General features: G+C 37.0%; 1 protein-coding gene across 1 annotated transcript in view; it reads left to right on the top strand.

The window, feature by feature from the left end:
• Positions 1-10,457, top strand: part of RNF19A (ring finger protein 19A, RBR E3 ubiquitin protein ligase) — a 53,923-nt gene extending 43,466 nt beyond the window's left edge. The window contains exons 6-10 of the mRNA XM_035011636.1: positions 1,758-1,872; positions 2,377-2,538; positions 5,392-5,605; positions 6,798-6,941; positions 8,026-10,457. Of these exons, the coding sequence (XP_034867527.1) occupies positions 1,758-1,872; positions 2,377-2,538; positions 5,392-5,605; positions 6,798-6,941; positions 8,026-8,716 (1,326 nt within the window). The 3' untranslated portion in view covers positions 8,717-10,457. The remainder of the gene's footprint in view (positions 1-1,757; positions 1,873-2,376; positions 2,539-5,391; positions 5,606-6,797; positions 6,942-8,025) is intronic.
• The last annotated feature ends 5,074 nt before the right edge of the window (positions 10,458-15,531 follow it).

Below are 15,531 nucleotides of genomic sequence, written 5' to 3'. Positions count from 1 at the left end.
TGAACCAGAAATAGAATGTTGTGATCACTGTAATTGACCATTGGTGCTTAAGGATGCAAAATTTTCTGGAAGATTCCTGTCTACTCTGTCAGTTTTTCAGCTTTGGCTTTTCTCTGCTTCATTGCTAAGTTTTTCAGGAATGGTAGTGAGGAGAGGAGCAAGAATTAGCTGTAGTACTGAAGGATAGTGAAAGAGGCCTTGGGAGGCTCTGCCATTTCTGCCTGCATGGACTATCTCGGGAAGTATGGAGGCCCATTCCCTAGGCATGTACAGTCAGTGCTGGCAGGGTTCTGACTAGGAAAGGTGAATGCTGCTTGTCCCGTGCAGGCTTCGCCCACCTCCCCAACCTGGCTCTCTCACTGTTTCATATGTCCCACAAGACTCATTATACTTTATAGCCTTCGAGATAACCACATCATCATCATAATAATCTTATTAAACCTCACCTGTAACATTGTTCATAACTCAAGTATTTTATTTTAGAGACTATCTGTACACTTTTGAGGGCTGTTCTGAATATGTCTTGAAACGGAAGGGAAATGTACTTTATGAGCTTAAGCCCTTGCAAACCATGAGACCAAAGATACTGGGCTGTTTCTTGAAGTTGATATATCTCACAAGCCACTTCCAGTGTGGTATTAAATTCTATTTATTAATACCTGTACTGTACAAAGATGCTAAGTATATCTAACTCCTGTCCTCTGGCAGCATTCTTCTTTTTTTTTTTTTCTCCTCTTTCTGCCTTTTACTTTGAGCTATAAATGAGACCCCAGGATTCTGAGTCATTTGATAATATTTTTTTTTTAAAGATTTTATTTTATTTATTTGACAGAGAGAGAGAGACAGCTAGAGAGGGAACACAAGCAGGGGGAGTGGGAGAGGGAGAAGCAGGCTCCCGGCCGAGCAGAGAGCCCAGTGCGGGGCTTGATCCCAGGACCCTGGGATCATGACCTGAGCCGAAGGCAGACGCTTAACGACTGAGCCACCCAGGCGCCCCAATAATATTTTTCTTTATAAAAAAGGATCTGAGGGAAAAAATTGACTTACGGTGTTTGCTTATTAGTACTGATTGTTAAGGTCAATTTAAAAAGAAAAGTGTGGCAATCTTCCCTAGAAGCCAACTTTACCACTTAGAGATACTTGCTTACTTACTTATTTTAAAGATTTTATTTATTTGCGAGAGACAGAGATAGAGTACAAGCAGGGAGGAGAGGGAGCACAAGAGGGGAGGAGAGGGAGAAGCAGGTTCCCCGCTGAGCAAGGAGCCCAGTGCAGGGCTCAAACCCAGGACCCTGGGACCGTGACCTGAGCCAAAGGCAGACACTTAACCAACTGAGCCACCCAGGTGCCGCTAGGGATGCTTATTTAGAAAGAAACCTGTGGAATGCTAAATTTCTTAGAAGTAATCCTATTAGTCAAACATCCAATCCATGACTATGTTGAAAATAATATTCTTAATTCCTTCTTTGCTCAAAACATAATTTTACTATTCTTGAAGACTGTTTAAAAGTAAACACAAAGTAAAATCTATTAAATCACTGTCTTATTTAAGCAAATTATTAATAAGTACTAAATTATGTGTAAGAATATGGTTTAAGAACAATAAAATGATCATCTTGAATTAGGACACTTAAGTGAATGAAATTATAAAAGAAATCACTTTAAATTACTAGCAAATGTAGGTCTATTTCATTTAAATTAAATATGTAATGTGTTTTTTCTTTAAACCCCCACCCCATTTTTATTTTTAATTCAAGATTCACAATCGATATGAAGGCAAAGACGTTTCAAAGCACAAACGGAATTTGGCTATAACAGGTGGTGTAACATTGTCTGTAATAGTATCTCCAGTTGTAGCTGCAGTAACTGTAGGTAAGAAAATGCTTAAAAATACTGATTACCTCAAATTTTATAGAATTTAAGTTTTATGGAAGGATTTTTTAAGACAAAGCATTATATTGTGGAAGATAAGAGAGTTACTTTTTTATTTATTTAAGGACAGTTTAAGCTGAGCCTACAGAAAGCCTCTCATTGAGTAACTGTATTGGTTAAAAGTATTATAGACTCAAGAGCCTAGAGTTAGAATAACTGGTAAATTCTTACTGGCTGATACCCACCCTCACCTCATAGGTATAGAGCCTTGGCACTTAAAAACAAAAAGGTTTACATCTTTTTTTTCTCATGTGTGTCACCTGAAAGTTTAGAAGTTTTGAATTTGTTTGTGTCCCTTAACAGTTAGGAAAATCTACTTTGGGCAAGGGTTGGAGAACAACAGCACGTTTCTCTGGTACACTTTCTCTTGAAAAGGCTTTCTAAGAACTCATATTTCTGTGATATATTTTTTAACTTATAATTACTAATTTAATTCCTCTTTAGGTATTGGTGTTCCTATTATGTTAGCCTATGTCTACGGTGTTGTTCCAATTTCTCTCTGTCGAAGTGGAGGTTGTGGAGTCTCAGCAGGCAATGGAAAAGGAGTCAGGATTGAATTTGATGATGAAAATGATATAAATGTTGGTGGAACTAACACAGCTGTAGGTAAGTCTTTTAAGCAAAGGAAGAAGATGTACTTATTAATAGTTTAAGTTGGGGAAATAGATAACATGCAAATTAGAATTTCCATTGCCCTCCTTTCACTCGGCCTAGTAACATTCATCCCGATGTACATCAGTGAAATGAATTGCCTGGGAAAGGTGAATGGATGAAAGAGGGTGCAAGAGTTCTAGATACCTAACCTACACTGGGAATGTAATGTCTTAGAAATTCCAGACTTTTAATCTTAAATTTTGCCTAAAACAATACAAATTGGTAAGAACAGGATATGAAGAGAAAGGTAGTTCATAAAAGAAGAAATACAGATGGCCAGTGAATAGAGAGTATCTTTAACGCAATGTTATTCAAAGAAATATGAATTAGAACAATACCTGTAGAATGAAAAGGCCCTCATAGAAATTTCTTATAGAAATTTGTCTTCAGGAAATAATCAGGCAGATGTGCAAAGATAATGTCCACTTTCTTACCTCCCATTCTCTCTTGAACCCACTCTAATCAGATTTGTTCCCTACCACTCCAGGGTTTTGTCTCTACACACTCCACCAAAGCAGGGTCACAAGTGACCTTCATGTTACCAGATAATTAATGGTCAACTCTTGGTTTTCATCTTAATGTAACAATTCATTTGACATGGTAGACTATGCCCTCCTTCTTGAAACATTTTCTTTTCTTATCTTTTGAGAAACCATTTCTCATCTCATTGTATCTCCTAGCCATTTCTTCTCAGTCTTCATCTACACTCATTCCCTGGGGTCATCTCCCCTATTAAATAATATGTAGACTGACCACTCATAAATTTGTATCTAGGTTAGAACTCTCCTCTGAACTTCACATTTGTACATCTAATTCTCGTTAATCTACACTTAAATGTCTGACAAGAATTTCAAGGTTAACTTGTCTGTAACCAAACTCTTCACTCTAAAACCTGTTCTCTCCATCATCCTCACCTCATCAAGTAGCCTCTCCATTCTTGCTGTTGGTTGGACCAAAAATCTTCACTTACAGTGATTCCTCCTTTTCCCTTCTTACGCTACATCTGATCTGACAGCTAATTCTGGTACTTCCTTCAATATTTAACCATAATCCAACCATTTCTCACCCTCTCCACTGCTATTCCATTAGTCCAAGCTACTATCCTTTTTCTTGGAATATTGTAGTAGCCTCTTTAGCTGATCCATCAACTTCTCATCTTCTGCTCACTATTCCACGGTGTAGCTGTAGTGATACTTGAAACATAAATCAGATCATGTCTTTCTTATGCTCAGAACTCTCCTAGTGCTTCCAACTGTACTGAAGGAAAAACCCACCATCCTTACCATGGCCCATACGGCCCCATGTGATCTGTCCTGGGTTGCATCTCCGAACTCATCTTTTTACTCTCCTATTTAATACCACCCCTCCTTGATGTTTTTGAGGATGCCAAGTACACTCCACTTCTAGGCTTTTAAACTTGCAGTCCCCTCTGCCTGGAATAGTCTTCCCCCAGATAATTTTATGGAATATAGTGGTATCAGATCTTGTAATAGCTTGTAGACAATTGGATCTGTAGAATGTATCTAGAAATCAATTTTTGGCCCACTTTATTGATTTAGAGAATAATAAGCTCTCTAAATTAAACCTTTATTGAAAACTCACATATTTTCCTCCAGAGTCAGCTAAATCTTCCAACTGTCAGATTTTTTATTTTTTTATTTTTATTATTTTTTAAGATTTTATTTATTTATTTGACAGACACAACGAGAGAGGGAACACAAGCAGGGGGAGTGGGAGAGGGAGAAGCAGGCTTTCCTGCAGAGCAGGGAGCCCGATGCAGGGCTCGATCCCAGGACCCCCCGGGATCATGACCTGAGCCAAAGGCAGCCGCTTAATGACTGAGCCACCCAGGCGCCCCTCAGCTGTCAGATTTTTTAAAGAATTCCTTAATCTTCTGAATTTTTAAAAGAAGTGGTGACCATTTTTTTTGAGGATTTCAAGCCAATTTATTTTAGATGGACGGTAAAAGTTTGATTCCTTAAAAACACTTATCACAGTCTGTAATAATTTTTTTTTTTTTACTTGGTTTCTTGGGGGTGAGGGCTAGACATATATATATATGTCTTCTTTGTTATTGTATTTTAAAAACCTGGAACATAGAGACGCCTGGGTGGCTCAGTTGGTTAAGCGTCTGCCTTTGGCTCAGGTCATGATCCCAGGGTCCTGGGATCGAGCCCCGCATCAGGCTCCCTGCTCAGCGGGAAGCCTACTTCTCCCTCTCCCACTCCCCCTGCTTGTGTTCCCTCTCTCGCTGTGTCTCTCTATGTCAAATAAATCTTAAAAAAAAGAAAAACCTGGAACATAGTAGGTGCTTGATTTCACCATCTTTGTTTCCATTAGCATATAAAAATCCTAGTATCTTTAATCTTAACAAAAGGAGGAAACCACTTCTCTCCTTCCATTTCTTCTTGGTCTATTGTACCATTTCTTTTTTTCTTTCTTAATATGAGTATAGTTGACACACAGTGTTACATTAATTTCAAGTGTTCAGCATAGTGATTCAACAAGTTTCTACATTATGATATGTTCACCGCAAGTGTAGCTACCATCTCTTACCATACAAGGCTATTAAGGTAAAAACGTGGTGACCATTTAATACCGAAAGCCAGTCCCTAATCCTTTTTTACACTCTGAGATAGTTCCCTTTCCTCTCACCCCATAGTTACGTGTTCCTGACTCCAGATGACTTTCCTATTCCTTTGCATGTTGTATAATAAAATGTCCTATCTGAAATCATGGGGGAATTTAAGAAGAGGGAAATTAATAATCACACTTATTTAATTTCTTTGAAATATTTGCATTTAGACACAACTTCAGTAGCAGAAGCAAGACACAACCCTAGCATAGGGGAGGGAAGCGTTGGTGGTCTGACTGGCAGTTTGAGTGCAAGTGGAAGCCACATGGATCGAATAGGAGCCATTCGAGACAACCTGAGTGAGACAGCTAGTACTATGGCCCTAGCTGGAGCCAGTATAACGGGGAGTCTGTCAGGAAGCGCCATGGTAAACTGTTTTAACAGGTAAGAAAAATGTGCTCTGTTTTCTTTTTGCCTTCTGTTAACTATAAATTATTAGATGAGAATTTTGAAGATTATGTAATTATGTAATCATTATGATTACGTATCATCCTGTGTCAGGGCTGAAAACAGTAATATTAACAATGAAATTTAGTGGTAAACAGTAAAATTTTTACTCGTTTGAATTTTCTGTCATACTGTTATATACCCATGGTGTGGTAAAAACCAAGTCTAAGGCATAGCATTCTGCTAATTTCTTCACTGCATTTGTCAGATTTGATGTTATGAATCAGTGCTGGAGCTGCTTTGGTGGACACAGTAAAGGCAGTGCTTAAGCCTGGACCTTACCTCTGAAAGTGGCAGTGCTAGATGTTAGAAAAGGAGACACTGGCTGAGGCCTGGGGGGAGCAGGTGGAGTCAGGATGTGTGGGAGTGCGTGAGCGGAGGCCAGGGTAGTCTAGTCCTCCGGAATCCTTTAATGTGCTAGTGCTTATTTTGTTCTCACTAAGTCTCTTACTAACAGCCATACAGATAAGTAGGAGAAATTAAAGCATTTTTGTCTTCCTTTGTTTCTTCTCTAATTCACTATTCTTTACTTCTGTTAATTAGCTTTGTTTTTTTTTTAAACGTGGGAGAGTATGCATGAATTAAAAGATAAGTTGATCATATTTATCTTATTTTTAGGTAGTTTGATTTTATTTTTTCATTTTTTTTTAGGTAGCTTGCTTTTATGCCTTTAAACACAAATTCTTTTAACTTATAGTAGTGTTTATTACGTCTTTTTAAAAGAATCGGCTTTTAAAGTTAGAGGATCGTTTTTAATATATAGAGGCTCAGGATGTTTTGATCACTGATCTGTCATGTAGACTGGTTTTTAATATATTCAGATTTTGTTTCACACTCAGACATGCATATTTAATTAAAATCCTTTATGTCCTTTTTCTGTTACTCTTTTACTACCTTACTTGGCAGACAGCTAATTTTTCCTATTTTATTTGGATGGCTGGTACTGTTCAGTGTGCTGCAGTAGAATTTGAATAATCAAATAAAAGGGAACTAAAAAAAATGTGCTGATAGTTGTTTCTAAAATAGCTTCTTATTAGTAGGGGTCTTAACTGAATTATTTGAAGATACATAGTATAGTAGTCTGATATCATATGTAATTTCAGTTTTTATCTGTTCCCTGCTCTTTAAGGTTGGAAGTGCAAGCAGATGTACAGAAAGAACGGTACAGTCTGAGTGGAGAATCTGGCACAGTCAGCTTGGGAACAGTTAGTGATAATGCCAGCACCAAAGCAATGGCAGGATCTATTCTGAACTCCTACATCCCATTGGACAAGTAAGGAAAGAACTGTTAAACAGTTAAAGTATTTTTTTAATTTTATTTTTTTTGTTTTTATTTTTTTTAAAGATTTTATTTATTTGAGAGAGAGAGAGAGGGAGCACGAGCAAGGAGAGGGGGAGAGGGAGAGGGAGAATCCCAAGTCAACTCTCAATGCAGGACTTGATCCCAGAACCCAGAGATCATGACCTGAGCTGAAATCAAGAGTCGGACACTTAACCGACTGAGCCACCCAGGCACCCCCTTAAAATTAATCTTAAAAGAATTATTCCTATCATTAGGCAAAATTATCATAAATAATGGTTACCAACTGTTAGGTTCTCCAGGAAGAGAAAGTGATGAGATGTCCAGAGTAGGCAAATCCAGAGAGGCAGAAAGTAGATTAGTGGTTACCAGGGATTGGGGGCAAGAAAGGATGGCAACAGACTGCTAGTGGATACAGGGTTTCTTTTGAGAATGATGAAAGTGTTCTGAAGTTAGTTGGTGGTGGTAGTTGCACAACTCTGTGAATATACTATATAAAAACCATTGAATTGTACACTTTAAACAGGTGAATTTTGTGATATGTAAATTATATTTCAATAAAGCTGTTCTGATAAAAAAAATGGAGAAGGTAACAGTGCCTGGACCAGCATAAGCAATAAATGTAGCTACTTCTATTTTTTTTTTTTAATTGAAACATTATTATAAATACAGAGCCTGGGTGGCTCAGTCAGTTAAGCCTCTGCCTTCGCCTCAGGTCCTGATCCCGGGTCCTGGGATAGAGCCCCGCGTCGGGCTCCCTGCTCAGCAGAGAGTCTGCTTCTCCCTCTCTCTCTGCTGCTCCCCCTGCTTGTGTGCGCACTCTCGCTCGCTTGCTCTCTCTCTGTCAAATAAATAAATAAATAAAATCTTTAAAAAATAATAAAAAATACAGTCCTCTTATTTCAAGTAATATTTTAATAGAACATATCCTGCATTAATTCTGATAGCTTTTATGTATTGAATTTTTCACACAGAAATTCCTCTCCCTTTGCTGTTATCTCAATAAAGATAAAAGGAGGCTAGAAATGTATTTATATTTGTTACTCTCCTGTTCCAGAGAAGGCAGCAGTATGGAGGTGCAAGTAGATATTGAATCGAAGCCATCCAAATTCAGGCACAACAGTGGAAGCAGTAGTGTGGAGGACGGCAGTGCCACCCGAAGTCATCCCGGTGGTTCATGCGGTGGCTTGCCTGAAGGTAAATCCGGTGCCACCAAGTGGTCCAAAGAAGCAACAGCAGGAAAGAAAGCAAAAAGTGGTAAATTGAGGAAAAAGAGTAACATGAAGATAAATGAGACCAGAGAGGACATGGATGCACAGTTGTTAGAGCAACAAAGCACGAACTCAAGTGAATTTGAGGCACCATCCCTCAGTGACAGTATGCCATCTGTAGCTGATTCCCACTCTAGTCATTTTTCTGAATTTAGTTGTTCTGACCTAGAAAGCATGAAAACTTCTTGTAGTCATGGTTCCAATGATTATCATGCCCGCTTTGCTACTGTTAACATTCTTCCTGAGGTAGAAAACGATCGTCTGGAAAATTCCCCACATCAGTGTAGCATTTCTGTGCTTACCAAAACCGCTTCGTGTTCAGAAGTTCCACAGTTGAACCATATTGCTGAAGAACATGGTAACAATGGAATAAAACCCAATGTTGATTTATATTTTGCTGATGCACTAAAAGAAACAAACAACAACCACTCACATCAGACAATGGAATTAAAAGTTGCAATTCAGACTGAAATTTAGGCCTATAAATGCTGCAAATTAATTACCACTGAACAACCTTGTTTGGAGCTGGTTGAACTACACGTGACTACTTTAAGTTTCAAGTTACCAGCAAATGCCGGGTTACATAATCCAGTGCAGATACATTTCCTATGTTCAGCAAAGCATTGTGTTTCATGTGGATCTTAATTACCAAACTATGAAATGAAGGCTTTAAAAGTGCATTACTGGAAGGATAATAATTCTTAGAAGTAGGTTTTGTGTGTTTGCCACAAAACGTTGCTTGAAGCACACACTGTGTATCTAGATAGAAATTTGGCTTATTTATAATCGATATAAAATACTAATATGCAGTTAGAAACATTCTCATGACGAAAACTCGAGGCTTAGGGATAGTGGTTAGTGACATTTTATTGAAACCACTAAGGGATGCTGTTTAATGAACTTTGCAGGTTACTCTCAGTATACGATACTCTTTGTAACATTTCTATTCATGACTATGACTGGGCGTAAATTTCATTTTTCTCTTCATATGCAATGTAGATATGTAAAGCTTAATGCAGCCCATTTGCTACCATTTGGATACTTAGACACTTTGAGCAAGATTGTGGCAGTTTTTGCACAACTTTGACATAGAAATACCTGGTACTCTAATCTTGTATATCGTTGATGCCACCTTAGAAGCAAAATGTGAAGGTATAGTGACAGCACCAATAAGATACAACTACAAAAAAAAATTCCGTTAGTTTGTAAGTATTACCAAAAAAGTCACCTTCCACCAAGGGGAAGTTTGCACCCCACTGATTCTTGGTGCCTTTGGAATAGACTGGATCTCAAGGGCCTGGTTGTTTGAGGATTTTGCTATATTGTTTTCCATTATGTCCTCTCTAGCCACCTTGGATTATGTAGACAAATACAAGATAGATAAACATAAATATGAATAATAGTAACAATGCTGAAAAAGTATTAGCCTACCAAAGACACACTCAGGCTTTAGTGAATACATAACCTCAGTTTTAACACATGCGTATCTTCTCCAATCATGAAATCCAAGCACGGTGCAGAGTTTGTACCAAGTACTAAGGAGGGGTCCACGTATGGCTGGCTTTATTTTCTTTTGCTTTTGTTTGTGGAAGGTGTTCAGTTGACATAAACAGAAGTTGGCCAAAATACTGCCTGTATTGTTACCTTCCTGTACAGTTCACTTAAATAAAACAGGTTAACCTCAAAGATAGCAGTTGAAATGTTCCATCTTATGTGTTTCTATTAAGTATTACCATTATGGTGCTACTGAGCGTTTTCTTTTGATAAAAAGAAAAATGCCATGGGCTGCAGTCTTCTTCCACCACTTTTTCTCACCAGGTCCATTAATATGCTTATAACACTAGTGCCAGTTATTTTATTTGATAATGCTTATTATGGTATTTGTATATTTGTTTGCATTCCAATTTTGTTCAATAGTGAGTGTGTAAACTGCATACATTAAATAAATGTAAATACTAATGTATTGCTGCCTTATGGTTTGTGTGCAGGTATTTTTATAGGAATAAGATTACTCATTTGCCACATGGCAGTTACTTATAAATATTGCAGGCCATTGAGATGACTCTGTATACTGGTCTCAGCCCAGAAGGAAGCATTTGCTGAACTTCTCAACCAACAATGTTGACACACAATGAATCCTTTCATGTCTGATACCTGCCTTTCTTCCAGAAATAAGCTGCTTTATTCATCAACATATTTTATTTTTTAAAGTGAATTGGTTGGAAAATAAATCTATCATTAAATTGTGAAAAGATAAGTATTATAAATCCTCATTTTAACAGAAAAAAAAATCTTAAAAGACTCTTCTGAGAGATTCTACTCTGGCAACATTAGATCATGAAATTAGAGCCGTTTAAATTTAAGCTAGTAACTAATTAAATGCTTTCTATCCTCATAGCCTCTCTAAAATGCATTGGTGATTTTTCTGATTTCCTGTTACATAGTTAATACTTAATGAAAGTAATATGTATGAATATGTTGACTACTACTTGACATTTCTATAAAAGGCCAAAGATTAAATGGAAAGCTAAACAATTTTTGGAGGAATACAGCAAAATTGGTGCCATGTAGGAAGTCAGTGCATTCAGTTTACCCATTCCTCTTCTGGTTGTACCCTCAACCAGTACCGCCCCAGTCTTGCTTGAAAAAAGTGGTCTAAACCTTTCAGCTGGCTTCAGAAGTTCCTTCATCTCCCAGGAGTCGTTCAAACTTGAATTAATTGAGGACCAAGCCAAATTCCCCTGGAGCTCAACTCTAGGACTAGACTAGAACAAGAGAATACTCCAGGGTTCAAGACAGGCCTTAACTCACCAAAATCTTTGAAAGACCCTTTGTACTTTGCTTTCTTTAAGGTCTATGGGGAAAAAAAAATCACATAGTAGTGAGAGAGAATACAAAGATTAAAATGGTATACCCTACTGTTCATTATGTAGACCACCATTTTAACTGGATTCTCTTGAATGTACAAATTCATATCTTCCGAGCACTGAATTAGTTAGCTTTTATGTTAAATTCACACAATCCATCACTCTTATTTTCACCAAAAATTGGGTTAATTTGTAAATATGTAAGACTTTCTATAGCATATTATCTAGTTAAATACAATTTTGATCACCAAAGGATAAATTAACATGTTGAAAACCATCATAGCTATTAATTCCTACATGATTAAAATACCTAAACTCCTGTTCCTCTGATCATTTTGCCTTTCTAATCAGAGTCATCAGGATTCTCAGGGCTACGTTTTATGTGGTCCCTTTTTATGGGCTTGTTTCATTTCTTTCCCTTATTAAAGTATGAGGTATCATTGCTAAAAGCCAGTGTTTACATACTGGTCAGTTTTGAATGCTCAAAATAGTATTTTAAACTTGGGGAGAGTTAGAGTGTTTTGGTAGCCATCATTTAATAGATGAATAGTGAAAGGGAGTTTGCAGTTTTTAAATTTAGTTCAGATTTAATCACTATACTTCATATGCCAGTCAGAATTTTTGTGATTTCTGCCAATTTATTCATTCAACAAAATAACAAAGTAGATTTGGAGATTCACAGCATTGTATCAAATAAACACCCTGGCTTCAGTGGGCTTATAGTTGGGGGAGAGAGACATAAAAAACACATACACATAGCTTAAAATGATGTCAGATGATGGGTGCCAAAAGAAAATATGGGATGTGGAATAAAGTGACTAGAATGTTGGGTAGTGCTCTTTTATATAGAGCAAACCGGAAAGGTCTCTCCTAGATGACAGTGCAAAAGATCTAAAAGAAGTGAGGGAGGAACTGGGTAGACATACCAAAATGGATGAGCATTCCAGACAGATACCTTCTCTCAGGTGAGTTAACAGACTATTTAGACATCAATCTTGGAATTTGATAACTAGTAAGACAAATTTCTTGGAGGATCTCTTGACTGTTCTTGACACTTTACGTTTTCATAACCATTTCGGAATAACTTTGTTGAATTCTACCAGTTTGTGTTGGGATAGTATTAAGTCTATAATTATCCCTGTAGAAAGATCTTTCGTGTCTTTTATTAATTTTATTCCCAGGGTACTTGATACTTTTTGGATGCCATATTCTGTTTGTTACTAATAGTATATAGAAATACAGCTGATTGTCATGTAATGATTTCATGTCTTGGGGAATATTACTACTCTTTTAATTCCAATAGTTTAGCTTCTTTGAGATTGTGTACACAGTTATCTGAATATTTTTTATTTAACACTTTTACAGTGCTTTGAAGTGTCAAATACTTTCTATGTACTTTTAAAATACTAACTTATTTACTCTTCAGAACAACTCTGTGAAGGAGGTATTCATTATCCCATTTTACAGATGAAACAGAGGCAAAGAGTTAAGTACTTTGTCCAGAGTTGCATGGCTGGTAAGTGGCAAAGCCAGGATTCAGACTGTTTTGTTTCTTCCTCTTCGATTTTTTCATCATGTATTTCTTTTTTTGGCCCATTTGCACTGGCTGGGACTTCCAAGTGTAAAGTGTTAAATAGTGGCTGTGGGGGCATTGTTTACTTGTTAAACAAGTAAACCTTTCAGTGTCTCAACCGTTAAGTGTGATACTTGTGCATATTTGTAGATGCCCTTTATCAAATTGTCTTGTAACTCTTCGTTTGCCAAGAGTTTTTACCTTGGGAAATATGTTGAATTTTATTGGCTGCTATTGAGGAGGTACATCTGTCATAATTGTGATTTATTCCTTTCATGTAATTATGTAGTGTAAATGGGATTTATTCCTTTAACCAGGGTTAATATGGTTATGGTTAAAAGATGAAGTTGATTTTTCAAATATTAAGCCAACCTCCTGGGATAAACTTCTGTATCAGAGCGCATAAGATTGGAATTACGTCTTTTATGAATGCTTGGTAGAAATTACTGTTAAGGCTGTGTGGGCCTTCTGAATTGTTTTTTTTTTTAATATTACAGAAAGCCAGGTTTTCAGGATTGAGAAGCAGTTCATCTTCGTGGATATAATATGAGCAGTAAGGAATGGCAGCCCCTCTCCTCTGTAAGAGTTTATTAAACCTAGAATGTGTAAATTCTCCTGGCTCTATGGTGACCACATAGTTTTGCTCTTATTGTTTTCTTCTCTCCAGGGTTTTGCCTAATAATTGGCAATTAATTAATTGCCTAATATTCCTGCTACCATTTATCCAGCATAGAGGAAGTTAAACTTAGGGATTACACACCATGTGCACCGGGTGCCTCCAAATTTGGAATTCAGGATACTGGGAAAACAGAAATCTTAAAAAAGAAAGAAACTCTAGGCTCTTAAGGGCAAGGTCCTTGTCTTTTCTTTTTTCTGTAAGTATGTACTAATAAGTATATACGAAGAGGAGATTGAGGATGTACTTGCTATGATGGGACAGAATAACTGAGCAACAGGAATGAGAATGCTCGTGGACTTAGGCCTCAGAGTTGGTGATCTGTCTCTTCATTACACTGTGCACTAGAATGAGCTGTTTGAAACAAGAGAGTGACTGAAAAAGCAGTCACTTTTAATAAGGTTTAATACCATGTATGTTAGGTCATAAATACTGTAGAATGTGTGACAGCCACTGGCACATCATTTTTCAGGGTTGATTTAGCCAAGGCATTTTAATTTTGGTTTTTGGGGGCTTTTTGTTGTATGTTCATTTGAAGGAAATGTGATACTTTGAGCTAGTGAAGAAATGTGCTTCAGAGAGGTAACACGCAGACTGATGTTTTAGAGACAATTACTACTGAGAGTTTATAAACAGAATGTACACACAAAAACATTTACTTTCCCTTTCCCCCTTTTTTCCTTTCCCTTTTTTCTTTGCTCTACCTTTTCTTAGCCCCTCCTTCCCACATTTCCTTCTTCCATAACTGATGCAGATGAGTATGTATGATGATAGCATAGTTTTCTCCATGTTACTTAGTCACGCACAGTGCATGTATACATTGATCATTTTCTCAGTATCTTACAGAAATTAATCCAAGTCAAGTGGTATAGCTCCAACTCATTCTTTTTAATGGCTGCATATGATGGGCATTCTCTTGGTGTCACTTTTGGGTTTTTTTCCCCCTACTACAAAACAGTGCAGGAAACATCCTCATATATAAGTCCTATTTTCTGGTAGTTTTCATTATGGGAAATAGTTTCATGGATATCAAATGGCTAGGTTGCAAAGTATATATAGTTTTAAATTGAATAAGGTTATCAGATTGCCTTTTGAAAAAGGCTGTCAAAATTTACAGTTCCACTAATAATACATGAGTCCCCTTTCCCCTGTGTTCAACCAAGAGTAAATATTAGAGCTTTATAGTTTTTACAAGACTGGTATAAAGTAATATGTATTGCCTAATTTTATGTTTATGTATCCCTGACCACTACTGAATTTGTAGATCTTTTTGGGTGGTTTTCTTTTTTATAGGAGGAGGGGAATTGGTGGTATTTGATTTGCTGCTTTCTAAACTGAGTATTATATCTTTTGCTTATTTTGTGGGGGGGGGGGAGGGATTCTCTTTGTTCAGTTTGAAAGAGATCTTTATTGTAGCTATTATATATTATAGCTATTATTTTTTAAAGATTTATTTATTTTAGAGAGCACAAGCAGGAGGGGCAGAAGGAGAGGGAGAGAGAATCTCAAGCAGACTCCACACTGAGCCTGATGTGGCATTCACGACTCTGAGATCACTACCGGAGCCAAAACCAGCAGCCAGATGCTTAACCAACTGTGCCACCCAGGTGCCCCATATTATAGCTATTATAATAGCTATGCATTATATATATTATAGCTATTGTTTCTTGTTACATTTTTGTTCAGGTCTATTATTTGACCATTGACTTTATTAACTTTGCTATGCATTTTATTCTAAACTTTATTTGAAATATTTTTAGACTATAAAGTTGCAAAGATAAATCACAAGCTTCCCATACACTATACACACACACACACACACACACACATTTTGCTATATGAAAGCTCTATTGTCAAATGTATCTAATTTTATATTTCAGACCTTCTAGTCATAGTTAAGGTCTCTTTTGCTCCTAAATTATACTTACAGTCTCCTGGGTTTCTTGTGAGATTTTTATTTAATCTGTCTTGAATTCGTTTACTATAATGTAGAGGCCCAATCTTACTTCTTCCAGGTGGTAAGCTGTTTGTGATGGCACATTTTTAAAATAATCTATCCTTTCCCACTGATCTGAATGCTGCCTTTTTATACTGGAATTTCTAGATTTCTATCAGAAAGCCTGCTGGGATTTTGATTGTGAGTCCATTGAATCTATAGTAGACCAAATTGGGGGAA

The sequence above is a fragment of the Mirounga leonina genome, unplaced genomic scaffold (genome assembly GCF_011800145.1).
Source record: "Mirounga leonina isolate KUSES-001 unplaced genomic scaffold, KU_Mleo_1.0 Mir_165, whole genome shotgun sequence".
Taxonomy (NCBI): domain Eukaryota; kingdom Metazoa; phylum Chordata; class Mammalia; order Carnivora; family Phocidae; genus Mirounga; species Mirounga leonina.
The sequence above is the reverse complement of the archived record's forward strand: the minus strand, read 5'-3'. Positions and strand labels throughout refer to the sequence as shown.